General features: G+C 38.7%; 1 protein-coding gene across 1 annotated transcript; it reads right to left on the bottom strand.

Annotated features, from left to right (window-relative positions):
- Positions 1–348: 348 nt before the first annotated feature.
- On the bottom strand, positions 349–22,832 carry LOC134041837 (plasminogen-like). Its single transcript, XM_062488848.1, has 19 exons — positions 22,784–22,832; positions 19,483–19,618; positions 17,222–17,328; positions 14,112–14,226; positions 13,123–13,262; positions 12,402–12,522; positions 12,145–12,263; positions 11,104–11,266; positions 10,407–10,537; positions 9,480–9,645; positions 8,563–8,729; positions 7,465–7,613; positions 5,918–6,011; positions 4,728–4,848; positions 3,922–3,996; positions 3,442–3,582; positions 2,276–2,382; positions 1,291–1,436; positions 349–510 (listed from the first exon to the last, which is right to left on the bottom strand). The coding sequence occupies exons 1-19, from the start codon at positions 22,830–22,832 to the stop codon at positions 349–351; spliced, it is 2,409 nt and encodes an 802-aa protein (XP_062344832.1).
- Positions 22,833–25,804: the final 2,972 nt, after the last annotated feature.

Genomic DNA, 25,804 nt, shown 5'->3' with positions numbered 1-25,804 from the left:
TTAGAAGCACAACATCTTGAAAATGATGACCTTAAAAGAAAATGTCATTGTAGAGCTAATAAAAACTTAAAATGTAGGTGTCCAGTTACAGTAAAGGTTGGGATTTTCAATATCTATTTCAGAGGTGGGTAAGTCTATTGTCAGACATAGCAAACAAACCATAGAACATACAGACAGAGGGTAACAGCTGGGCTTCTTGACAATGACTATTACTTTATAACAATTTTAAATGGATGATCATATTTATTTTGCTTTCTTATGAATGATTGTGGCTTTAATATTGCACTTGGAATCTTGTATTTTTGATGTGCATGCTGCTTTCCAGGAGAGGGCAGTCCATATCCAGGATCAGTTGCTTTCCATCACACTCTTAATCCAAGGAATATAGTTGGAGACTCGAACATAAACACCAGGTTTCATGGGCTGGGCACAGCCAAGACCCCAGGAGGTGACTCCATGTTGGACAAATCTATCTTGGTCCAGACAGACTAGAGGTCCTCCACTGTCCCCCTAAGCAGAGAAAGAACAGGATGATTCCTTCTCAGACAGACCCACGTGGCCTTTCCACGGAAGGCACAGAAATAGAAATACCTCCTACATATGAAGGACACAGTAGTTATAAGGAAACACTAGGATTCTAGCAAGGAAAGAATTCTCTATGCATGCTGTTGAACACTTTTGTTAAGTCCTCTTCATGTCTCCCAGGCATTACATTTATTCTTGAAGTAAGGTGATTTACTGAGAAAGAATCTGATTGCCCTTGTGAACTTCAACTGTGTTTCTTCCCTCAGTCTCTTTTCTGAGGTGTTTATGGGTTCCTGTTGTTACTGGATGATCCAGTGGCACTGATAGTTGGAGATTTATAGTTCCTTTGGCCCTTGTTTTGCCTGCATGGCAGGCTCCACTGCACCCTTCCTTGACTGCTAGCTGAGATGCTGTTAACTGAGCTAGCTTGGGCACTGGAGATTATCTGGTTGAGGTCAGCAAGGGGCTCTGGGGAAAGAAAATCAGACCTTTTGGCATTTTAAGTTAGCTTCCGTATATCTGACTTGTGCAGCTGTGTGTTACCATGTGCTCTGAAGGTCAGGCTTACTTGAAAAATTGGCCCACTTCCCAGCAGCAGACAAGGGAGCAAAGAAAGAGCAGAATACATGGGCATTTTTCAGTTCAGATACCACATGGTGTGGTAACAACTCAAGGATAATTCTGGGCCTCTAAAGCCCAAAAAGCAGTGCCCTATTTGATTTGAATGTGCTTACGACTGACTCTGATGCTCACAGACTTACTTACCTGGCAGGTATCTGTGCCACCATGAATATTCCCAGCACAGAGCTCGTGGTTGTTAACTCTACCGTTCAAAAATTCAGGGCGGTTGCATATTTTATTCTCGATTACAGGAAAGCCAGTTTCCTTTAAGAAGCCATCACCAGGAGTACCTTTGCAAATAAAAATGAAACAAAAAATGAATTAATGAAAAAGGTAATTATCGTAGTTGCAAAACTGAAATATTAGGGTATGGAGAAGCAGTAAAATCAGCATAGTGTGCACTGTGCATGCACTTCTCAGGCACAGTATGAAGGTATAGCAAAACCAGTAAGAATTATCAGTATTGTGGCACTTATCACCCTCTACCACCCACCACTGAGCTTCCTGTTCTCCCAGTACATCCATGTGGAACCGGTGCCCACAGATACTTGTGGGAGTCATCCCCAAGCCATTTTATTTCTCTATATCTGAATTTTCTGTGGAAAAAATTAGGCAGGAAGCAAACAGGTGAAAACGGCATGATGGGCAAGGAGGCAGCAAAGGTACCAATGAACTTCTCAACCAAGACAGAGTGGGAGGTTTTGAAAATGAGGGTTTTATTTGTGTGAGTCATGAACCAGCCTGGTTGGGAGGAAGAATCATTCAAGAGAATGAGCAAACTCACATATATGTGATTAAGAAGTAACCTAAATATAGAAAAACCTTCCATCCAATTGGGCAAAATCCCACTTTGGGGAAAAGCATGTGGACTGAGAGAGAAGTGACTCCTTAGCTCAGCTTCTCCTCTTGTAGCATCTATTTAGAGGCTTTAAGTTTACATGGCATTGAACAATTTAGGAGAATCAGTGTCAGAGAGAGACAGTGGGAAGTTTGGCAGCACCTGATTAATTTGGATTAAATAGGTTTTTCTTCAATACATTGTGTGGGGCACAAGAGAGGGCACACTTTGGATACAAGTATATACCAGTCTGAAAATATGGAGCTTTTAAATGTGTTAATGTTTTCTCACCTTTTGTATCCCCCCAGCCTGTCACATAGCACTCCTCTCTTCCTCCTAACACAGAGTTTTCTTTTGGTAAACAAACTGGGATTACATGATTATTAATGACTGCTGGTCTGAAATGAACAAAGAGGAACAATCATTAGCACAATTGTAGTTAATACTACCTTCAGGTTTCTAAAAAGATTTTATATATATTTAGCCTTTTATAATTTAAATCCTTAGTTTCAGTTAAAGTTTTTATTCTGACATGCAAAATTACTTTTTAGGCTCTAAACCCACAGAAAGTGATACACAAAAGAAAGAAATCTCAAATGGAGAATGACATAAAAAGAACCAACATTAATCCAGGAGAATGCTCTGACTTAGGGTAATGCATAGCCAACAGAACCTAATTACAAAACTCTTACAAAGGATATGATTTAGTGGCATTTAACACCTAGGTGTTAGCTTGCTCTTTCTGCATCCAGTTTGGTTTTAAATCACTTTCTGTCAGGACACTCAGCACACAGCAGAACCTAGGTCCATCTGACTTGCCTTTGGGTGCAGCTAAAGCTCATTTAGAAGACCACATTTTTAAGCAGACCCTGCATCTGTTTTGGACATGCACTGCAGCCACAGCAATGAAAACACTACACATATGCAGATGGACAAATTCCTTTTTGCACAGTTCCACAGAGAGCATTTCTGATGAATGAAAACAGATGCAAGAAGGGCCATACTGGGCATTACATCAAACTCTTTGCCTGCCCACTGACCAGCCCTGCTGGAAGAGGAAATCTCCCCACCACAGCATGGAAACATCACAGAGTGGCATCATGCTAATGTTGTAGGTTTCAATCATCATTACCTTAGCAAGGTACAAGCATGTAGAAACACAAACTGGAAGCTCCTCTAGGCATTAACTCCTCCTATTCTGCTGCTGCAGCCTCACCTTCCAGCAGCTGACACCCAGTGCATTTCCAGCCTGGCTAATTGTCCCTAGCCCTCCTCCCTTCCAAAAGGCAGCCTTTCCCTTTCTGAAACCCTGGAGCTTCTGCAGAAAGGGAAGAGTGAGTCTCAAATCACTATTTGAACACAGAGTGTGCAGAAACACTCATTTCTACAATACCAGCGACCACTTTTTAGTCATCTTGTCCTGTCAGAATAAAGGAGTGCTTCAGGTCAAAAGGTACCTGCTCAGTTTGAGCAGAGCAATATCTGCTCTGCGTGGCCCCTTGAACAACTTCTCTACACCACGTATTTGTACTGATGGCTCTGTTGCTGCTTCTTTGTGCAATCCAAGGTACACTTTGTATGCAGCTGCTCGTGGGCCCCTACTGGAAATGATGACACATGGTGAGCTGATGAATAAACAACCAGATCAAAGACAATTTACAATGTTATTGAACACCTTATTCTATCAAGGCCAGATAGCTTTGGAGTAAACTTTATCCCTTATAATGGCACATGAAATCAAACTGGCAGTAGTTATCACTGTCACTGTTTTACAGTCAAAATTCAGCTTTAATGAATAACAAATAAACTTGGCTCAATTCTCAACTGCTTGCAGGCTGTTTGCAGCCAGCTTGGGCTGGTTATTTGGTCTCTTGTTTCTCCTATGATTTTCTATCTTGTGTAAGAAGTTGCTGGTGCAGACTATAACAGATACTTACTTTTCTAAGCAGTGGGCAGCAGTAAGAACCCATTCAGGATCTATCAGAGTTCCCCCACAGAAATGCAGGCCATAACTGTAATAGAGCAAAATGTCACGAAAAGGGCAATGGTTTAAGAAGGGGGAGTTAATCCTACTGTAATTTGTAGGTAATATTTCTAACATGTGTGCCTTTACAAACTAAAGACATTATTCCACAATTTCATTAAGAAATGTTTTGCTTTCCTTGAATAATATTTCTCACAATGACAGTAAGGTTCTGCGGACGTTTTTAGGAGGCCTGGTATGAAAACACCTAGATCTTCATTCTTAGTCAGCGTTTCTATTACTGGAAGACCCTGTGTGCAATGAGGTTCACCGTTTTAGGCATTTTTTCTTTTTCTAGCTCTAATCACAGTCACAGAGCCCTGCAACTGGCCTTGATTGCAAGTTTTATTAATAATTTTGCCAGTAGGTTCAAATACTTACATGGAAGGACCGATCAAAATGTGTACTAGCCATATTGTTGCTTTTATTCGCTGGAAACTGATTCTATCGTAGAATACAGCAGCAGATTTAAAGTCATTCTGCCTTCTAATGAAAATTATTTTGAAATTTACAATTAACAATCCATCATCTTGCCATTTGTCACAAGAGAGCGTTCTTGGTTATCTAAAAGACCTTTAAGAATAGCACACACAATGTTTAGCCTTGAGATATTTTTAAATTCAAATCAAGCTTGGAATGCTTAAACCACTTGTTCTAACACTGCATGAGAGGCAGGGTTTCTCTGCAGGTAGAGTCTCATGCAATGGGGAATAAGCATACCTGGTACGGAGACTGATCTGCCAGGGCCAGGAGTGTGGATGTGAAACACACCCTGCGACAATCCTTTGAGCACACAGCTTTGGTCTGAACTTGGATTTTCCACATTCATACTGAGGAGGAGCTTCAGAATAATAAAAAAACATCACTATAAGGAACTTCAGCGATTTGCTATACATTTCACTGTGAATTCAGTAAACTAGAAGGTGAACCTGTTACATTTGTCAGCTTCTGACTCTCTTCAAGTAATTCTGTACCATACATCACATATATTTTGTAAGGTTACCTTCATCTGGAACACCTTAAAATGCCTAATAATATTTTTTTTTGCATACAGTTCTCAGTGGCCGGCAAATTACACACGAGTAGCTCCACCATCAGAAAAACAACCAAAAAACCCCCAAACAACCCAAAACAAAAACAGAAGGGGAAGGAGAAGAAAAGCAAGAGAAATAAGAAATACATTCTCCTAGCATTCTTAAATGGACTCTTATGGACATCAGCAGTGCAGAAGTTGCACTGGCAGATGTTTTAAACTAATCTTGGTGGTACAGCATGTGAAATCCTAATGCTGTCTCTGAGGAGCAAAATTTTGTCATCTCTCATCTTAGGATAATTTGGCACTTTGGGTATCTCTGAGGTATTAAAAAAAGTAGTTCTTATTTGGCCTTGGTGAACTGACTCTTATCAACGCAGAATTTAGAATTTTGTCAGTGAAAAGAGCTAACTAATGAAATAAAAGGCAAAAGCCATGTTTCCTCTGTTCTTTAGATTACCATCTCAAAAAAAAAACCAGTAATAATTTAAAGAAGAAATGGATCATTTAAATAGAAAACAATAGTCATGTGAAAATATGATGCTTTTCCTTAAGAGTCACAGCCCAACACATTCACTGCAGTACTACTTTCAGAGCTCCAGTGTGTGTATACAACAAATTTCTTTTGCTTGTTTGTTTCATTTTTGGATTTTGATCTGAGCACATTTTCTTCTGGTCACCACTGAGAGGATAAGGCAGCAAGAAAGTCACCATTCTTTTTACAGCTACTTTTCTTCCTAGCATAATTTTGTTGTTTGTAAACATGAAAGAGCTGGAAACCAAAATGTTATAAAATTTATCATTGTACACTATGTTGTACCATCTCATATAAAAAGGTACAGGAAAGGGAGATACTAGTCTTTAAAGGAATAATTACGGCACTTGGGAATGTCACAGTACTCCCAGGCTTTTCTCGGGTCTGTTGTGTAGCACCAAGGTCCATTCACATCTCCATCAGGATTCCTGCAATACTGCAACAAAGAATAAAGTCACCAGCTATTAACCAGGGAATAAAAAGGCAAATGAATTAAAGTTTCAAAATAAAATCAAATCAGATTTGGGATTTTTTTTTTTTAATTTCCAACTCCTTTTGTCAAAATTTATTTCATTTTTTCCAGTTGCTCTTTGAGTTTGGAAAGGGATAATAAAAATCAGACTTCTTCAACTGTCTTCAGAGAGTAAGCTTCACTAGGGCAACCTTGGATCTCTGAAGTCTCAAAATTTAGGAGATCTTGACCTAGGATGAAGCTTTCTAAAGCTAAAAAGAAAATATCTACTGTTTTCCCTGCAGTTAATAGGAGCAGTAGGATCAGTCCTGAGGTCTTTTCACATCCACTCTGGCTGCGTGACTCAGGGACAAGTGAGTGTTGTTTAAGCTACTCTTGCACAACCTGATGATTCCTGTGGTGATGCATGGCTGCAATGTTCACCCTCATGCAGCTGCTGGTTAACTGAGTCACTCTCTCAGTTTTTTCTGGGCATACTGACTGATCTCTGCTCAGCACAGACACCTCACATGACTGCATGATACCAGGTATCTTTTCTAGTTCCCTTCCCCATCCTGAAACATGACCCATGTCTTAGAAAAAAGGAGAAAGTATTTTCTATCAAGAGTCCCTGACAAGTGCAAGAGCCAAGAATTTATGACAGGCAGCTTTTTAGAGGGAGTTTCCCCAGTCAGAGCTGGAATTCAATACAGGGTATGTGATGCCATCAAAGGATTGATTAAAGCAAGTTCTCAAGTCAACTACCTGGTAAAAAAATAGTTCACACTGTCAACATCAAACAAGCTCTTTATATCACTTACAAAGCTTGTCACAAATTAGGCAAATATTGTAAATGGGATGTTAAAAGTCTAAAGAACTGGTGATGAGTACATTTGTTAGGACTAGGGAGGTGAAGGTTAGAAAGGGAGATTGCTATCCAGGATGCTCAGGTACACCTACAGCCCTGAATAATGGGCTGTGGCAGAAGCTGGAGGGCTGAAGGAGAATTACTAGCGGATGGGAGGATGCAATCCATCAGCCATATATCTCAAAGAACTTGCACTGATCATCAGATTCATCACCATCTCACCTGTCCCTGGTACTACTGAAAATTATGACTCCAGGTGTTTTTTCTGTCAGAGGAGACGGAGGCACTGCCCACAGACCAATTCTGGTTAGTCCTCAGTAGTGAGGAGAAGCAAGTGCCCATCTGAACTCCCTTGGCTGTGCTGCAGAAGCATTCAGTATAGCTTCTGGGGATCTCTGTGCCCCACAGTGACCACACTGGTCATGTCAGCAAGAATTATCACGATTAGGTTTTTGGATTGAACTGAGGAATAGAAATTAACAAAGACCTGTCACCAAATGCTCGCTCAGGAATCCTGAAAAAGACAGGCAAAGTTCAATGACAACAAGTATTATATGAACAGTTGTTTACATTTTTTTCCAGTCCTGCTCTTGGATGAGTTGTGGGAGTGAAATAGTCGTGGATATGAGGTTTCTGAGAACTCCACTCTTGACAAGTCCTGCCTCTTGCAGTTTTTGCCACTGTGCCGCGATAGTCTATACCATTTCCAACAATGCAGTCTGTGAAAAATAAAGGAAAGGAAATGGTTTTTCAGCTGTGAGCTGTTGGGCCATGTCCACACTTGATGGTGGTGAAGCAGAGATAAATGTGAGGAAATACTACTACCATTTACATGTCCTACATATTATGTAGGTGAGGAAGGAAGGGCTACATAGTGTCAAGGATGACTAAAAAGGATATTTTAATTTCCTTGCACCTTAAAAGTTTTCTTCATGATCACAAAAGTTAAAAATCAAAGACGCTTACATTCAGTCAATCCTTCATGGCTTCAGAAATAAGGACAATAAAGACCATGCATTCATAAACTATTTTCCTTGCACACACTGGTACCTGTCCAATGCCACATTTCACAGTATACAAAAAGCATTAGCATGTATTCAGCCAAAATTATTAACTTCTAACCAGTGAAATGTGTCATAGCAAAAAAAAATTAAAAAAAATAAAAAAGAAAACCGCAGTACTTTATTTGCAGTACTCTAACAATCTACTGTGAAATAGAGCTGCATCTGTACTGAATGAAGGAAAAGCCAGCTGCCCTCTGATGGCAAAGAGAACGCTAGAAATGTGAAAGCATGGCACAGAAAAAGACTTTCTGGGGCAGGTGTCAGCAAAATGCCATCACTGTTCCTTTTGCTGCCATTGTTAGTTGCCCTCCCACAGCAGTATGGAGACTAGAAACCATCTGCTTCCTCATGTTTCCAGTATTGCCAGGTGTAGCAGGTAAAAGATATGATATTAGTCTAAAATCCAATGCATTCCCTGCTATCCAATCCCTGCTATAAAATTCTACAAAAATGCTCAGAAAACAAAGGGAGTGGATACAATACTATATTAAATTCTGTATTTACTTAGAGTTTCCTGTATTTCATCCTCATTCAATTCTTGAAGATGTTTCCATAAAAACCAGCTTCCTGGTTATTCCTGGCATTTCTGGGGAAGTATTCTCACCAGGGTTTGTTTCCAGTGTTGTCTGAGGAGGCTTAGCTGCATTCTCTAGCCCTTGGCCATCACACTTCTTCAGGTCACAATATTCCCACCTCACACTGGGGTCAGTGGTGTAGCACCATGGACGGCTGTCAGCATCTGGGTTTCTGCAGTAATTTTGGGTCAGGCCCCTACAAATGCAAACATATTATATTCCTATCTGTGCCACTGCCCTGGGGAGAGCTCAAAAGAACGTTTTAGAAAGCAGATCTGCTATGGAGTTAGCATATATAATTTATCATGTACATTCTGTCATGGCCAGTAGAAATTTTTTTGGCAGCAGAAAGAAATCAGGACACATATATGGAATATTTAAATATGCCAAATACTTATTCACTGATTAACACTTATAGTAGAATATAATTTAAAGATCCAGATAAGTAAATGCATACATGTATAGTGAAGATATAATTTAATTTTTCAAATAGACTGATGGCTTTTAAAAATAAATAGGTTTTTGCATTTTGTAAAAAAAATAGTTAATATTAGGAATAAGAATACAATCCATCCCTTCCTCAAAGTTTCAATGACTTGCAGACTAGGAAGCAAAGACTTAAAGTCATGAATAAATTAATGCATAGAAACCGTTCATTTCAGCATAAGGGAAAATTTATGATAACTATTAATTACCTTAGAAGCAATGTAGAAACACACAGTTAATGAGTCTAAAGTATAATAGTGACAACTGTGGCTTCTTTCAAGATGAGGTTAATAAAAAATGTTTCCGTGATAAATAAAGAAGAAAAGGAAGGGATTATTTTTATCTAGTATACACTCCCCTCCCATCTTTATAATCACCATTGTGCAATGAAGATGCAAATCAAAACAAGTTCATGAATGACCATTGTCCAATGAAACCTGGAAATGGGAAATCCACCTACGCATTTGGGAAGTTCTCTGCTGTTTTGTTGTGCCGGTGAGGTGACATTGAGCTCCAGGCTTGACATTTCTTTCCCGAGACAGTGAAAGAAGCTGTACCACGGTAAGTCACCCCATTGCCCTTATAACACTCCTCAGTAACTTGAGCCTGCTCAGGCACATCAACAGCTGTAGTGAATAACAGAAACCAATCTCTTGCATCTTAATACTTTGACATTTATACTTGAGCATAGAAAGACAACAGAGAACAACAAGCCAGAGTGTTTTATTGACCACCACAGCATGCTCTCTGTAACAGGATCCTTCTCAGACAGTAGATCAAAAGGAAGATTTCAAAAGATGTTTGCAAAAAATTCACGATATGCTAGATTAAAACCACTTGTACATAATTTTACTGTCACACATGGGGATTTATTTCAGATAACAAGCCAAATAGTTAACATATGGATCAATTTTTTTTCAGGATGGGGGCTATCTGTGTCTTTGCCATAGACATACGTGTGGAACAAGTATACCTTGTTTAAGGAGAGTTTTCTTCTCATTGCTTTCTGTGGAGTCTTGGCTCAGTGCTCCTAAATTATCTTAGCTTTTCCTACAGATTCAGTTTTTAAGGAACTGGCATGTAAAGCTAACTAACTTTTCCATCGAGCATGTAAAAATATAGCAGCCAAAGTAACCACCACTGGGGCAAAATGACAAGACTTCTGTTACTACAGTATTTCCCGATCTGAGTCAGTAGCTGACTTAAAACTTTCTGTACTTAGCCACCAGACTTAACACACCAGCCTGGGCTCCACATCAGACCCAGGAGTTCAACTAGACACGACAATGCCAACATTGACAGCAACAGTGCAACTGAGCAGAGTCATGAAAGATTTTTCAAAATATACCATGGTGACCTTTCACTTCCACTTGTCTCCTGCTCTTACCAGGGTCCTCTGGCTTGGTACTATCACAGGAGGGGATGTTGCAATATTCCCAACGGGCAGTTGTGTTGGTGGTGTAACACCATGGCTTCTTCTCACCATCAGGATTTCTGCAGTAGTTTTCATCTAGGCTCCTAAAACAGAAAAGTTGACTGATAAAAGTCTGTCACAGAAATCTATTAAAGGTAATGAGCAAATGGATTGATGCTTAGTTTACTGCTGCATTTACTGGTAGGTAACTGCTGCTCTCATTTACTGATGCCATCTGTTACAGGAATAACTGCAATTTACTGATGCTTTGGATGTGCTAAACCAGACACCTGCTCGACTGATGGATGAATTTAGAGTGTGTAGTACTTTGAGCACAGCAGGAAGAAATTAGGGTGAAATAATCTAGCTCCAAGCAAATATCATAACTGTACTATTCTTACTCCACATCTGAGCAACCATACAGTAAAAGGGTGAAATGAGGAGGGGAAAAGATGGTCAAGCAGAGCTTGAAAGTCAGAAGAGGAGACACCAGCACTCAAGAACAAAGGAGTCAATAAAAATAAATGTATGAAAAAATGGAAAATATTCCAGCAGGTGATGAATGTTGGTGTAAAACTGAAGAACTTTTCAATATAGATATAGAAAACTGAAGTAATTTTGAGACTTGGTATTTCTCATTGATACTGAACAACAGAGGGGTTTCACTTACTGGCAGGGATAGTTTTCAGGAGTGCGAGCGTGCCTGTGGGGAGATTGAGAACTCCAGTGCTGACAGGTATTTCCCGACTCAGTAACAGATATTGTGCCTCGATAGTCTTCTCCTCTTCCTGAAAGACACTGACGTCCTGGTGCAGGAGGTGGTGGGGATGTTGCTGTTACAGAAAAAGGAACTGGAATTAATCAGTGCCTTCTAGATATAGTAAAAAGCTAAACCAAAAACCACTCTGAACTTTATAATTATGTGGGTTTTTTAGAATTCTTTGAAGGTAAGTTCTAATTACCAAAATATTTGAGAAGTCCAAAAAGTAGAGGAAAAAAAAAATCTAAAGATATCTTTCTTAACTTTTCTTTCTCCCATTTTGAGTTCCTCACAAGCCGTCAGGCTGCCACAAGGGCATTTGCATCTGCCCGTTTACAGCAGCCAGGATGCAGTACAGGATACAAAAGTCAGGATATGAAAATGCAAGCAACCTCATCAGAACAGAGCTGGAAAGTGAGCAAGTGGTAATACTGTGAAGAAAACTGAGGTGAAAGAGTCAGGCCCATCAGTGATACAGACAGGTGCATGTGTAAAGCAGACATACTCTGACTGGTGAAAGACAGCAAGGATGAGGTCCAGTGAGAAGTCCCAAGGAAAAGTATAATGGCAAGGACAGGCCTTTAGGAGAAAAGAAAACTGAAAAGGTGGAGAATTGATTTGGAAGAGAAAAACAAAAGCCAAAATATTTTCAGGAAGAGTGAAACTTCTTGGCATAAAAAGAGGAATATCAGAAGAAACACCAGAAATGCCTGGTCATAGAAAAACACATCAAGGAAGGGAGATGTGCTCCAGAGAAAACCATTAGAAATTACTATGACAGAAAAGTCTAGCCTCAATAAAGTTATCAGAGGTTCATTTTAGAGTGATTAATTTTTTCTCTGAGAAAAAATTCATCTGTCTTTTATACTTTTCTTTATCTTTGGGACATCTTCTGTCTGTTCTAGATCCTCACACCAGTGTGACTGGAAGAAGTCTAGAAGTCAGACTCACTGCAACGAGGAATGTCACAATATTCCCAGCGTTTAGTTGGACTGGTAGTGAAACACCAGGGCCGAGGTTCTCCATCAGGATTACGGCAATAATTATTCTTCAGATCCTTCTCTGGAAAACTGAACCAGAAAAATAAGGCTTTTAGGTTTTAAGTTTTAAATGTGGTACCTACTAGCTGTAACAATTATCCTGTGTGGTGCAGGGTGGTTTTCAGCCCACTGTTGATGATAAAGAGACCATCACAGAACCTGACTTACTTTTCTGGGAGGTATCCATGAGAGTGAGGTTGTTGGGAGTCCCAGCGCTGGCACTCAAGCCCAGATGCTGTTTTTGCAACTACTCCATGGTAGTTTTCTCCACTGCAGTGCATGCACTCTACTGTAGGAACAAGGCAGAATAAGGATAAGAGAGACAGAAAGCTCTGGATGAGCTGGTCCAGGAACATTCCCCTTTGTCTCACATGAAGCACAAGGGCCTGATCAGAGCAAAATGCTGAAGTACAGTAATTTCTTTGGCAAAGTAAAAGCTTATTTTCCTTGGTAAGATGACTTTAACTAATTGATTATATTTGTACTATTCCATTAAAAAAACCCCCTAACCCAGCATTATAGACTACAGGCTTTAAAAGAGCTAAATTGAATTTATTAAGATATAATTTTAAATCTGTGATTTGCTACTGTCACATTTTATTGAGTTTTGCACTAACAGCTGTCATTTGGTTCAACTCTAATTTTATGATATATGAATACACCCATATGCCTTTTTTTACCAAGAGGGAAAAAATGGATTTTGTAGAGCTGTTTTCAAGGTGTTTTGATATCTTCCTTGTTGATGCTGAAAATGCATTGGAAAGTTTTGTGTTGAACTAAATTCAACTTTGAAACAAATGCTCAATTGAAAATAAAAGTATCTGAATAACTTCACATACTTGAGCACATCTTGCAAAAAATGGAAAGAAGTCAGTATATGTATCCTGACCTTCACACTCAGGGATGTTACAGTAGTCAAATCTGGTATCAGGATCTGTTGTGTAACACCAGGGTCCCTTTTCATCCCCATCAGGATTTCTGCAGTAGTTTTCCTCCAGTCCTGCTCTGGGATATTTATCAGGCGTGTAACTGGAACAGAATTAAATGGGATGACAGAATAAGGAATGTGTCTCAATGATTCAGCTGAGACATTATTTGTATTCTAAAAATAAAATTTTTATCTGAGGACAATTTTGAGATGTTTTCTTTAGAGGGGCCCCTAATTGTTACTGTGTGCCATTGCTGAACCATTAGAAGTGCTACAATGATAGGCTTCAGGAAATACAGTGCCTCTATGGCCAGTTATGCCTTAATACTTGCACTTCCTTTAGCTATTAGTTCCCAGCAGTTATTATTCAGTCAGGGTATGATGTGGCATGTAGTGAACTGTTTCCTCTGGGATACGTTCCCTGGGAGATGCAATGAGAACATATTTCTGAAATGTGAGAGTCCTCTGTAACCTGAATGCTGTAGCTTCTGAATAGAAGGTTACTAAATAAACCCACTTTGGTATTTTTTTATTAAATACAAGAAATACTGTCTTGTTAATTGTGGATTCACTGATAAAATGATGCACCTCTCTCTCATCTGCCACATGTTATACCTTTGGCCAAGAGAAGTTCTTGCTCTGGTGAGATTACTGAAAAATTCTGATTTCAGCAGAACCAGATGTTTCCCTGTCTAGTGTTTTGCTCATGTAAAGACCATAAAATTTAAATGTGACTGCCAAGGCTGACAGTGTCTCTACTGATCATGTTGCATCACTTAGAGGTCTCTAACAACTCAGATTAGAAAATGATCTTATTCTAGATAGGTATAAAAAATATTTTATAAGAAGATTTCTAACACCAAAAAATAGCTTGCAAGACAAATTAGCATATATGTATGACTTGACAAAATTTCAGAAAAAACATATAAACAGATATGAAATGACCTTACTTTGGTTTGTGTGGGGTATTATCAGCCCACTTCTGGCACCGCACACCTTCCCGAGTTTTGGCTTCTGTTCCTCTGTAATTCACTCCTTTTCCTTCCTTGCATTCTAGAAGATAAACTGAAATGATATGTGCTTAATCAGTATCATGATATATCCTTTGGATGCTAACCTATACAAAACCCATTTTCATGCTAGCACACTTAAATATGTTTAATCATATTTAGACTTTCTTAAGTTCTCAAAACTAGACATCTTACATTGTAAAGACCTGCTAGTTAGCTGATGTCTGAGTTGACTTAATTTAGACTGAAAAATGCATGCAAAAGCAAAGAAAGTTCTACACCACAATTCCAGAGAAATAAGTGTAACACAAGCCAGTTATTTTGGGAACATGCCATAGTAGATTTAAATAATAAAATATGCTTTAAACATTTAAATAGATACTATAACAAAATAGAAACACATTCACTTTTTCTTACCTCCTGTGAGATTATTATAGTTATGCACAGTAATTAAAATAAAATCTTTAAAGACAGTCAGTCACCTGAATTCAGCTGAAGACAAGACAGCTGCAGTTTAGGGACAGTCACTGTCAGGTAATGTCTCTTCTGGCTCAAAAAAATAAGTAGGAAACTCATTTACCATTTCCCTAGGGAAGCAATCTGTCTTTTAGGTTGGGACCCGGTTTGTCTCAGTGTCTTTAAGCAGTGTCCAAACCCAATACTTGTAGAGACCCAGTTTTCTAACAGGTTTTCTCAGCATCAAGGTTGTAGAAAAACTGAGATACAAGAAGATTAACAGAAATCTAGAGAAATAATGCCATTTTACACAGATCTGTCTTGCTCAAAGTGAAAAGAACTAATATTTGAATCCAAAATATGGTCCAGCTTTTCTGAGGGCTAATAGTTTAGACCTGAATTTATAGATGCACCTCTAAACATGCTTTTATTTCAATGTATATTTAGAGGCAAGTTTACTCTAGAAACTTTAGCTGGAAGCCATTTGGATCCCTCAAACAATTTTGCAATAAAATAACATTAAACCCCTCAATTACTGAACATTGAATCAGTCAAGTGCTGACTCTTCTTGTTTGTGTAAACTTTTGACCGTTTATATAACCTTTAGGGCTTTTCCTTTCAGATGACAAATGACTAACTTTGATCCCCAAACTCTACCCATGTCCCTTGGGTTAACTATTTCCAAACAGATATGTAGGTTACAATTCCCAAATGCAGCTTTAATTTTTGTTACTTTTACTATAAGTCAGAGAAGATTAACTTTCCCTTTTGTAGCACGTGCTACAGAAAAAATAACTTCTGAAACAGTAATTTTTATAGTAATTGTCATCCTTGGCATTGAACAAAATGATAAATAGCAACTAGGTCTCATCGAGTAATTGCTTTGGCTGAAAAAATGACATCAAATAAAAAGATGAGCAACACAGACACCATCTGACACATACACAGTAGGTTGTGTTTTTGATGTTTATGATACCAAGGTCCATTTTTGGTTCTTGCAAGTAGAGGTGCAATTTTTGGAAATTTTGGTTCTGTCAAACAACGGTTTATCATATTTTTAGTGGCCTCAAAACAGGTAGTAACAAATGCCCAGTGAGTATTGCAGGACCATGTTATAACCTCAGTAAATCCAAGGGATGCCTCAACAATGAACCAAAATTGCACTCTAGCTCCTGATCACAGTAAGCAAAACCAATATGATTATTTACATTTAACTTATTCAATCTTTCAGCTTTGGTACTTGTAATTGATCCACTCAGTTTTCCTTCTAAATAGGAACTGTAGAATATTTCTTGGAGCCACTTAATTGTGACTTATGGAAAGTCCCACCTGCTTCTGTGTATAATGAAAGAGCTAATGTTCTAAACATTGAATTACCTACAGAAAACATGCAGCTGGCCAAAGGCTTCAGAAATTATTAGGTTGAAAAGGACCCTCAGTTGTCTTTGGTCCATAGTCCCAGGAATAGCCCATTCGAGTTCTAAGGTGGGTGAGACTGCTCAGAGCTGTGTCCAGTCTATATCTACAAGAGCAAAGGTTTCACAACCTCTCTGGGCAATATGGCCCAGTATGTACCCACCCTTCTGTGAAAAATTACCTCCTTATAACCACAGTGTCTGAACACCTTCTCATTTGGATATTTGGCTGCAATCCAGCTAAAGCTGTTGAACTACTATCTAAAATCTCCTTGCAGCTGCTACACACACAGCACTGTCATCCCACAGAGAGGGATAAGGGCAGGTCAACAGAGGAGTAAAGATGCAGTTCTCTGGAACTCATAGGTATTTACTGTCAAGTTATTGAGATTCTTGCCTTTTGCTTAGAAACTGGTCCATCAAAATCACTTCATGATTTTCAGCAGCTGAGAACCTGGTTCATTGTAGCTTTTGATGCACCTTTCTTTGTTGAAGGAGACTAAAGCCGTGAGATAATATAGTTTGCAATTTCTGAATATTTTCAAATATGTTAATAATTTTTTTCAAAGTTACAAATCAGCAAATGGTCAAACACAATGTTCATGAAGTCATTTAACACAGAAGTATTTTTGTTCAGAGTTTACCACATTATCTTATATCTGAATGATCCCTAAGGAGATATTTTCTCCCTTAAGTATTACTAAAGTCAGGGAACAGCACGATGAAATTTATGTTACATTAAAAATAAACCACATTCCTTCCTCCCTGTATATTGCAAGAGCTCCATTCTCAATAATTCAAAATAATAGTCTTAAAACTCAATTGTTTCCTTGCATCTGGAATAAGGTAATAATTCTTGAAACAGGATAAAAAATTGGATAGCTGCCATTTCCGAGAGACACACTTCCTATCTTCAGGAAGAATTTGAGATAATTTCTGTCAAATAATTGTAACCGATAACAAAAATATTCATAAATAAAATATGAACGAAAAAGGAACACAAAAATTCACCGTGCCAATTCATTACACCATAACAATAAGAATAGGCTAAAAATGTCACCAAATTAATTAACTGAAGAGTATGAACATCATACAACAATATACAAATACTATAAAAAGAGATAATTTTTATCTGAACTGCAGTCCAATAATATATATATAAAAAAGATATAGACATACTTATTTTTTCATAAAGAACTGCATTTGTTCTTCTGAATATCACTGCTTTTTTGGTGTTCTCAGCCAATGTTAAACACTGTTGGTCTTTACTGGTAAATAAGAAGGCCCTGTTGAAATAAGGAGGAGAGAGAAACATATGCTTATTAGAAATATATGCTTATTTTCCTGATAACATTCTTGAGTATTCAGTTGTCATTTTATCAAACACTACAGTTCAGTGATATTTAAGACTGAGAAATACTTTCAAATCACTGAGTATTGCAGCTCACATTTTTGATGGTGATTTTTACTTCTAAGTGTTCATATCAAACTTAGGTTGAAAGGGAGCTACAAGAGCAAATTATAACAAGGGATAAAAGGTTTACAGCTTGCCAGAGGTTCAAGAAACCATGCTAAAGGGGATATACACACAAGACACCTTGACTTTATTTCAAAAATATTAGTGGTCATTCAAGGAGCGAGACATTCCCCAATGTGCAGCAGTTACTAAGGAGCAGGTAAAACACAGGACCAGGACCTTAATTTATCTTATGGCAACTCTTCCGAGAGTAAGAACTTTCTAAGTCATAGCCTTTTGTCTTTTTAAGCAAGTGCCTAGGCTCTGAACTGCAAAACTGAAGCAGATAGTTTAGCCTTTAGAATAGCATCTAAGGAAACCTTCTGACAGGCATAGTAATTCCTACAGCTGGCTTCTCTGAACCAAGAAAAGAGCAGTAGTAGCATGGCATTCAGTGGGTAGAACCATACCAGGAAAGCTGTTACCCCCAAATAAGTAAATTAACCTGTCAGTAATGTTAAATTTATAAGTAGGGAAGTAACTAAGGAGCATGGCCCAATCCATCTCTAAGGTGGGATAACAAGTCTGAAGTATTGATCTGAACAGATTGGTCTGAAGCATTAATGTGAGGATGCTGCAGTGCTGGCTTGGTCTTAAGCTCTAACTAACATTTATCTTTCTTCCCTCAAATCCTTCCTTCTAGATAGCATCTGTTCTTGCTGGATTGTAATAGATCTCAGGTAAATAATTAAGGAGGCATTAACCTGATGTCGTTCCAGTACCAGGTGATGGCAGGCTTAGATCCCAGGGCAGAAGCTAAGGAAAGATACTGTGTCTGAATATGCCTCAAAAGGGAACATTAATTCCCTGCAAATTGTAAATATATAATCTGAATATACAGACTTGTGCTCTCTGTCTTCCTCCCCGGTCTCCTCTCCTACACTACTGCAGCTCTGCCCTCTTTGTGGTTTTCAGGGTGAAGCTGGATCAAAGGGAATTAGTGGCACTTCACACAGTCAGCAGCCCCAGTCATCCTTCAGGGTTACACCTTTTAAAAATAAGTCTCCTTTTCTCTTTTGAGTTAAAACACAAAGTTACAAAACACGTTTAAGAAGTCAGCATCAGTGTATCCCTCCTTTGAATAAAAGCATTAAGTAGAACCACATGCTTGAGACAGCACTGCAGACAACCACTCTGCTTCAGAAAGGTGTGCTGCAGAAGTGGTAGATTGGAAGAGAAATCTTCTCTGCCCCATATGTGTAGACTGCCTCCCAACCCAGTAATGGACATCTCTCCTTACTGCCCCAGTTTCCTGCTGTTCTGCTGGAGCTCAATGGGCTGCAAGGCTTTGGTGCAGGAGATCCAGAAGCCTGAGGCTCAGAGCAATAGGCTCCAGTGTGGCAGAAGCCTGAGCAAAGACCAGTGATACAGGCTCATCAACATTTTTCATGCTTTCTAGCCCCTTGAGCCTGGTTAATGCAAGTGCAGTGAGAGGACTTGGCTGAAACAAGGGTTTAGAATCATTAAGGTTTAGGTGCCCATCTCTTTCTCAAAGTAAATAGAAGTTACCTAAGTCCAAATTCTAGTAAAATTCTGAATAATGGATTTATTTGCAAGGTAGCCTATGCAATGAAAATAAGCAATGCTATTAGTGTTGTCCTAAATTTCCAAGAAATTAATTGTGACTCTTTTGCATGAGTGCAAGAGCCTTGATAAAACCATATCAAGATGTTTTGTTTCAGCATGTCAAGCTGTGCACCGAGGTATAGTAATGTTTTTCAATAAAAATTCAACATAACTTTCTTAATTTCTCTATTTCTTCTGTCTTCATCTATATGTCCCAGGCATTCTGTTTCTCTGCAATTTTTTTTTTCCAGAAGACCTCAAACCCCCACATAGTCATAAGGAAACCCCTGAAAGTTCAGACTGCTGATAACAAAGATGTATTGTTACAATAAAAGATATGTGAACCAGTGGAAATTACCTGCAAACAAAATTCTCTTCATTTTCACATTTCTCCGCGCATTCTTCATCACTATTTGCTCTATAAACTTGCTTAATTGAGTTGAGCAACCAAGCTCCCTCTGTTCTCACATAGCGGTCTAGGATGCTTCCTTGCACTAAAAGAAAAAGAGAGAAAGAAGTGAAAACGGGAATGATGATTTGATTTATTTCAAACTCTTATATTAAATTCTTTGTCACCTAGTCATGTGACATCATCATTTAATTGCTGGAATAATTCGGTTCAAGGTGACAAAATATGGGTAAATCTAAAATGCCTTCCTATTACAGTAAAAGGTAGCATCACTGAAAACCCATTGTAAGGCAGGATAAAGAAATGTCTTGAATAGTGATAACACAAACCTATGGTATAAAGTAATGGGAGCACAGAAGATGACCTGAGGAGCCAAAAACATTGAGGCATTTCAGAGAGAAAATATTGGCCATGCATACTTTGGACATTTGGAGAAATGGGACTCAAGGAAGATGTAAAACAACGCTTGTCCATTGCTTTCTCTGTCCAACATGGAATGAATTCACATTTATCAGTCACCTCTTTTCAAAGCCTCCTACTCTTAAAAGAAGCAAACCACCCTCAGTCTGTGAGGTTGTCAGATGTTCAATTTGTCATTTTTGTAATAACCCTGTACTGAATTTACTTAATAATCAAGGTAGCAGTTGTTGCCCTCTATTGCAATGAATTAACACAAGACACTAAACTGGTGAAGAAATTCACCTAACAACTTCTGGGCTACAGCTGCATGTCAAATATATAGAACACTAAAAAGTACAGCTATGTTTAATGGCAAACTCAAAAGGTGTTCAAGAACAATCCTCCTTGTAAAGGACTTAGGCACTTTGCATTTTCCTGTTACATCTCTGCAATCTCAAAATTAGTGCATATCACAGTGACTTTCATGAATTCCAGCTACGGAGTCATGGAGTTGCACGAATCCTATGACTTTTAGTTTCTTTATCAGTGGAGCATACGACTCTTCTGACAAATGTTTGGCTCTGGGAGTTACTTGTTCTGCAGGGTTTCAACCCCAAACAGACACCCTGGCCCCTGGTCACTGCAGGACATCTCAGCTCTGCTCTGTGTTTTTGTGCCTGGCCTTACGCAATTGCTGATAAAAGGAAGACAGGGGATGAACCAGACCATGACTGGAATCTCAGGAATAACAGCCATGCTGCAGAGAGGAACTTCTTCACCTTTTCTGCCCCCTGCCTGTCTCAGCCATAGCCCAATGACAGCAGGAGGGACAAAAAGCCTCCTTGTCCCACTCAGACCCACAGCCTGTGAGAGGGGGCTCCATTGGGTTGTTCAGTGATTTCTTCCCAGCTAAAAAAGGCAACAGCCCCTCCCTTTCCTGAGTAACACTCTTCGGTGTGAAGCAGGCTCATATGTGTGCTGCTACTGAATTCCTTCACTTGAAGCATAGCTCAGCCTGCAATTGGGTATTTTCTTAAAGATCATTTTGCATCTGCATGTTGAAGCCAGTAAAATAGGGATAAAAGCCAAATTATGTTTCTTCTCATACAACTGCAAAAGCATAGACGTTACTGCAGGGGTTTTTCTGCATTTAGACAAGGGAAGAGTTTGTCCCTAAGGTTTGACAGTTACTTTAACAGTATGCATGGAAGAAAAGGATAGCTAGTGGGAAACAAAAGAATAAGTGAAAAAGAGTCCAATGAAATTTCCACTAGTTATTTCAAAACAAAAACACTGAGAAGAAATAAGTTTTGAGACAAAACATTAAACTAGGTTAAGACAATATCACAGGGATGCTGCAATGCTCTCCACATGGAAAAGAAAAACAAGTAAAGAATTCCTGTTATAGTACAGCTTCCATGCAAACTTAATTCTGTTCATTTTGACATTTTGCAAACATATTGTCATTATTATTACAACATTTCATTTTAGAAATATTGATAGGGTCATAAATGATTTGGGTCATAAAAATATTTTTCCCCTTTTCTGTTATGTTTACATGGCAGGGCATAATACTTTAAGAAAAAAAAAAGAAAGAAAATATGCAATCTGAATAAAAAAGCAGTACATTTTCATGCTACCATTTTCCCTATATCTATGGTGTTTTACACTCTCCTAAATAGGTTTTACTATCTTATTCATAAATGCAAATATTTACTAGCATTTGATAAAAGATTTGCAAACAAGAGTACAGTATCTCAGATAAAACTGTATATTTTTCTCCCTCATATAAAATTCCTACTTAATTAAGAAAGGTATTTGATTTTACTGAGGCTGCTTTTTTGCAAAAAAAACAAAGCTTAGAAACTAGAATTTAAATGAAGATAAAAATTCTTAGCATTAAATAACCGATTTTATTTTTATGCTGGAGCATGTCTCTAATATTTCCAGCTAAAATCTACTAATATATTTTCTTAACTCTTACCTTTTCTTATGTTTGCACATGTAAAATGTTTGTTTACTTTATTGCACCTTTATATATGCATTAGCACACTCATAACTGTATTTTTTTCTGCAATCACAACATATTGTGTGGTTATATATGAATCTGCGTGGTATGAATCTCACAGTTCAGTGAGGTTTAAGGTTTTCAGGACAGAGAATATTCATATGTATGAAACTCATATAAATATATATAAAGAGTCCAATTCAGTTCTTGTGTGCTCCCAGATTTTTGTATCATTTTCCACAAAAATATCTATTCATAGCAAAAACATTGCAGAAATTAACAGTGATCCGATTTGGTCTCCCTATTACATGGAATGAAAAATCCCTTGTTAAGAATGTGGTTATGAAAAAGAGTGAAACTGCAGTGTGTAGAACAAGATTTCCTTTCCTGTGTGATTCTGTTTTGCATAAGCATTAACAAACTTTAAAGCAATCAGAATAAGGATCACAGTAGCTGGCAATAACAAAGAAAAGAAAAATCCCCAAACCTAAGATAAAAGGCTGCTGACATGGGAGGGAGACATGCCTTTGTACAAGCCTTTGACAGGCTGCTTCCCAAGGGTTCCCCTGTCTCTGGCCATGGGAAATGTTTGCTGGGAGTCATTAGTTGCCCATGCAGACACCAAGGCTGCTCCTTTTCTGGTGTCTCTAATGAACACAACCCTGGAGAAATGACAACTCTTACTCTATTCAGCAGCAGCTCTTGCTGGCCAGCAAGCCCCAAATCCAGCATTGTCCAGGGAAGTTGTGACGCAGGGATTTGGGGACCTACCTTCATCACATGGAGCTTGCCAGGGCCTGGCCCCAGTCTCACCTAGGCAAGCAGAAGGCAAAGGACTCTTACCTGAGCTGAGAAAGAACAGAAGGAGAAAGGCAGCTTTGCTAATCCCCATTTTGGGCCAGCTTGGCGGGTGCTGGAAGTTGTGTGTGTTGGTGCTCGAAGTTTTATTGACTCGCACTGGAGTGAGGCAGCATCAAACAAACAAGGCAGGAGGATTAAGTTAATCATTCTCCCATGCTGCTCCCCCCTTGCCATGGTGTGGCCGTTCAAACAACCTTGAATTGGATGGATTACCAAATCAGATTCAATCATTTCTACTGGATGCTGTTAAATGCAAAGGCACTTTCTTGTTGTGCAGGATATGTTTTGTTCTCAAATGGTTAGGTCTTTCTCTACTAGAGAAAAGACAGGAATAATATTGCTGGAAAGCACGGGAAATCATGTATCCAGGCAGGATCTGAATTTCTCTTGACATTGGAGTCCCAATAGTAAATTCAGCCATGCATACCTGTATTAATTTATAAGGACCAACTTCTATTTAATCTCATAGTAAGCATGATTATAAGATTATTAGCTCTGTAAAATAATTTCATTTTACTTCTTTATTAAAGAATTCCTTTTCTGCTGCCTCCTTGACCTAAAGTTTTCTCTTTTTTTTCTTCTATTTGGGAGTAGGACTGAGTTTTAATTTCATTTAAACTTTAGATTTAAGAGGTTACTCTAAACCTTAAACATCAGGTTTAAGAATCATAGGTAGCAATTTACCAGACATCTAACCTCAAAATGCATGCACAAACTCATCCAGTGAGGGTGTCAGACTTTGTTCATCTGTGTGTTATCCTGATTTCAAAATCAGCTCACTCTGCATTTCCCAAGAAGCCTTTACCTTGGCAATGTTGCACTGCAGCACCATTTCATGGCTTCTCTTGCATGTTAACTCTCTGGTGTTGCTTCTAAACAACTTATTGAACCAAATGTGCTGCTAGTGACTCACTGGAGGCAGGAGCAGGATGAATATTGGAAAGGGAGAACAGACTTGAATAGACACTGCTGGATCATGCAATTCAACCTTCTGCAATTGAAGGCCAATAGTTTATAGAAGCATGAGTTGCTTCTAAAAATTAATGAGGGTGTCCACGTCTACGTCATCCTCCCTGGTTTAAGTAGAAGTTACAATGGGATAAAGATAGGAGTGCAGGAGTAAATATGTGAGAGAGGCATTCTAGCATGAGGATCAGATTAGCTTATGTTTTACTGATTACCTGAAAAATTTAAAGCTGATCCTGCTTGTGGTCCTATACTAATTTTCTCCTGTAGGGTAGTATAATACCATGCTGTTTGGTTGTTTTCTGTGCTTGAATCTGTTTTAATGCAACTTGTGAACAGCAGCAAAGCATGGGGTATCTGTAGAGGCTTGGGATACCACTGATGTTAGTCCAGGGAAACAAAGCACAATGGCCTAAGAGAGGAGCTGATTGGAGCTGAACTCAGCTCAGGGAAACATTTGAAGGCTGACAGGGAGAATGGGTTGGATATGATGCAATTATGTGTGGGATCAGGCTTATCAGGTTTTAGGAACAGTTACTCATTGGGAAAGAAGGGTAAAACAAAGGAGCAGAACTCCAAGTAGGCGTTACTAGCAAGCAGGCTTTTGAGAGCTATTCAATTCTGGTTTGGCTCCATATTTTTAACAATCTTAACCTAATTTTCAATTCTAGCTCCAGATCTTGTTTTCTGTCTCTCCTGCTCTATACCCCCAACTACCCAGCTACAATCATCATCTTCTCAGCAATCTCTGTGCCTCCTTCCCATCAGATATTATCAGATAGGGAGTGTGTCTTTTTCTTACTCCAATGCAAAATTTGTTTTCTGCTTGGCCCTGCCCTCCCCTCTCCAGCATCTTTGTTAGCTTCCCCATTTTCCTGTATTCCCCATTTCCACTGGGATTGTCACTGGGTTACTGTGTTATGGTGCACATCTGGTGATAAAAGGCTTGTTAACACATGTCCAGGATAGTTTGGGAAAATTTGCATGCATCAGGCAAGCAAACCCTTTTGCAAGCTTTCCGCCTATTAAAGGTCTATATATACTTATTCACAATCTATACTCCTTCCTTAGAGTCTGTAGTTGTTTTCACTTTTGGGCTGGGCTCTGGTTCATCTCTCAGTCTCATTGTCTCAAATCTGATTAAAATGCACCTACATTGGTGTGAATGCTGTGAAGAAAGCAAAGTACACCCATATTACCATTCATTCATTGCCATTTCAGATTTGAAAAAAGTCTTATAAATGGATCTGATCCTGGAAAACTGGACTTGAGAACATTGTCAGCAATGGTTCCTGGTACAAAAACAGTAATTTTGCAAGTTTTCCACAAGAAAATGACAAAACAGAGGCGTCTTTCATCTGTCACACTGGCACTCCTCACTGTTGTCTTGTGACAAGGATGTGACCTGTCAAGGCATTACGTTTGAGAGGATCCCTTGTAAACTGTTGATTTAACCTTTTGTGCCTTTCCTTCTTTCCTCTTTTCCCTCAAGGATGCACACAGTATCTAAATCTCTCCCCAGTTCTGGTCTTGTGGTGTTTGTTCTCATTTATTTGATCACTGTGAGGCCCACCCATAGGTGGAAGTTTATCAGATCTTATTTCAGAGTCAGGGTACATTGGTTAGCACAGTGGTTAAAATATAAACAACAGTAGGAGGCTTTTTAAATAGAAGTTGACCCTTGAAATTGGGTTTACTGTAATTTCAGAAAAAGTTCCCCACAAAAGAAATTGCAAACAATGTCAGAACACAGAGCACATATTTTTTAATAAATTCCCTTAAACATAAATTCTCTAAATTTCAGAATCAGGAAACATCAGAAAACAGACACTGAGATTATCACTTACTTGCTAAGAGGAAAGAACCAACGGAAGGATTTAGTTATCTTTAAATATCTTCAAAGGAAGGGAAAATTTCAGAAGGCATCTCTAAGGCATTGCACATCCACAAGACTGGGATGAGCATTAAGTAAAGGAGTCCATGCAATTGCTCCAAAGAATAATGCAATTACATAGAGCCATGAGCAGAGGGAAATAA

Source organism: Cinclus cinclus, chromosome 3, assembly GCF_963662255.1.
Source record: "Cinclus cinclus chromosome 3, bCinCin1.1, whole genome shotgun sequence".
Lineage (NCBI taxonomy): Eukaryota > Metazoa > Chordata > Aves > Passeriformes > Cinclidae > Cinclus > Cinclus cinclus.
This window is presented reverse-complemented; position numbering and strand designations above follow the sequence as displayed.

What these genes read in the sequence shown, in the direction of transcription:
- LOC134041837 (XM_062488848.1), bottom strand. Translation starts at nt 22,832, where the DNA reads ATGGGGATTAGCAAAGCTGCCTTTCTCCTTCTGTTCTTTCTCAGCTCA. An exon ending in AGGCTGGGGGGATACAAAAG is followed by an intron (nt 1,437 to 2,275) that starts GTGAGAAAACAT and finishes TTATTTGCAAAG; the next exon opens with GTACTCCTGGTGATGGCTTC. An exon ending in GTGGCACAGATACCTGCCAG is followed by an intron (nt 511 to 1,290) that starts GTAAGTAAGTCT and finishes TTCTCTGCTTAG; the next exon opens with GGGGACAGTGGAGGACCTCT.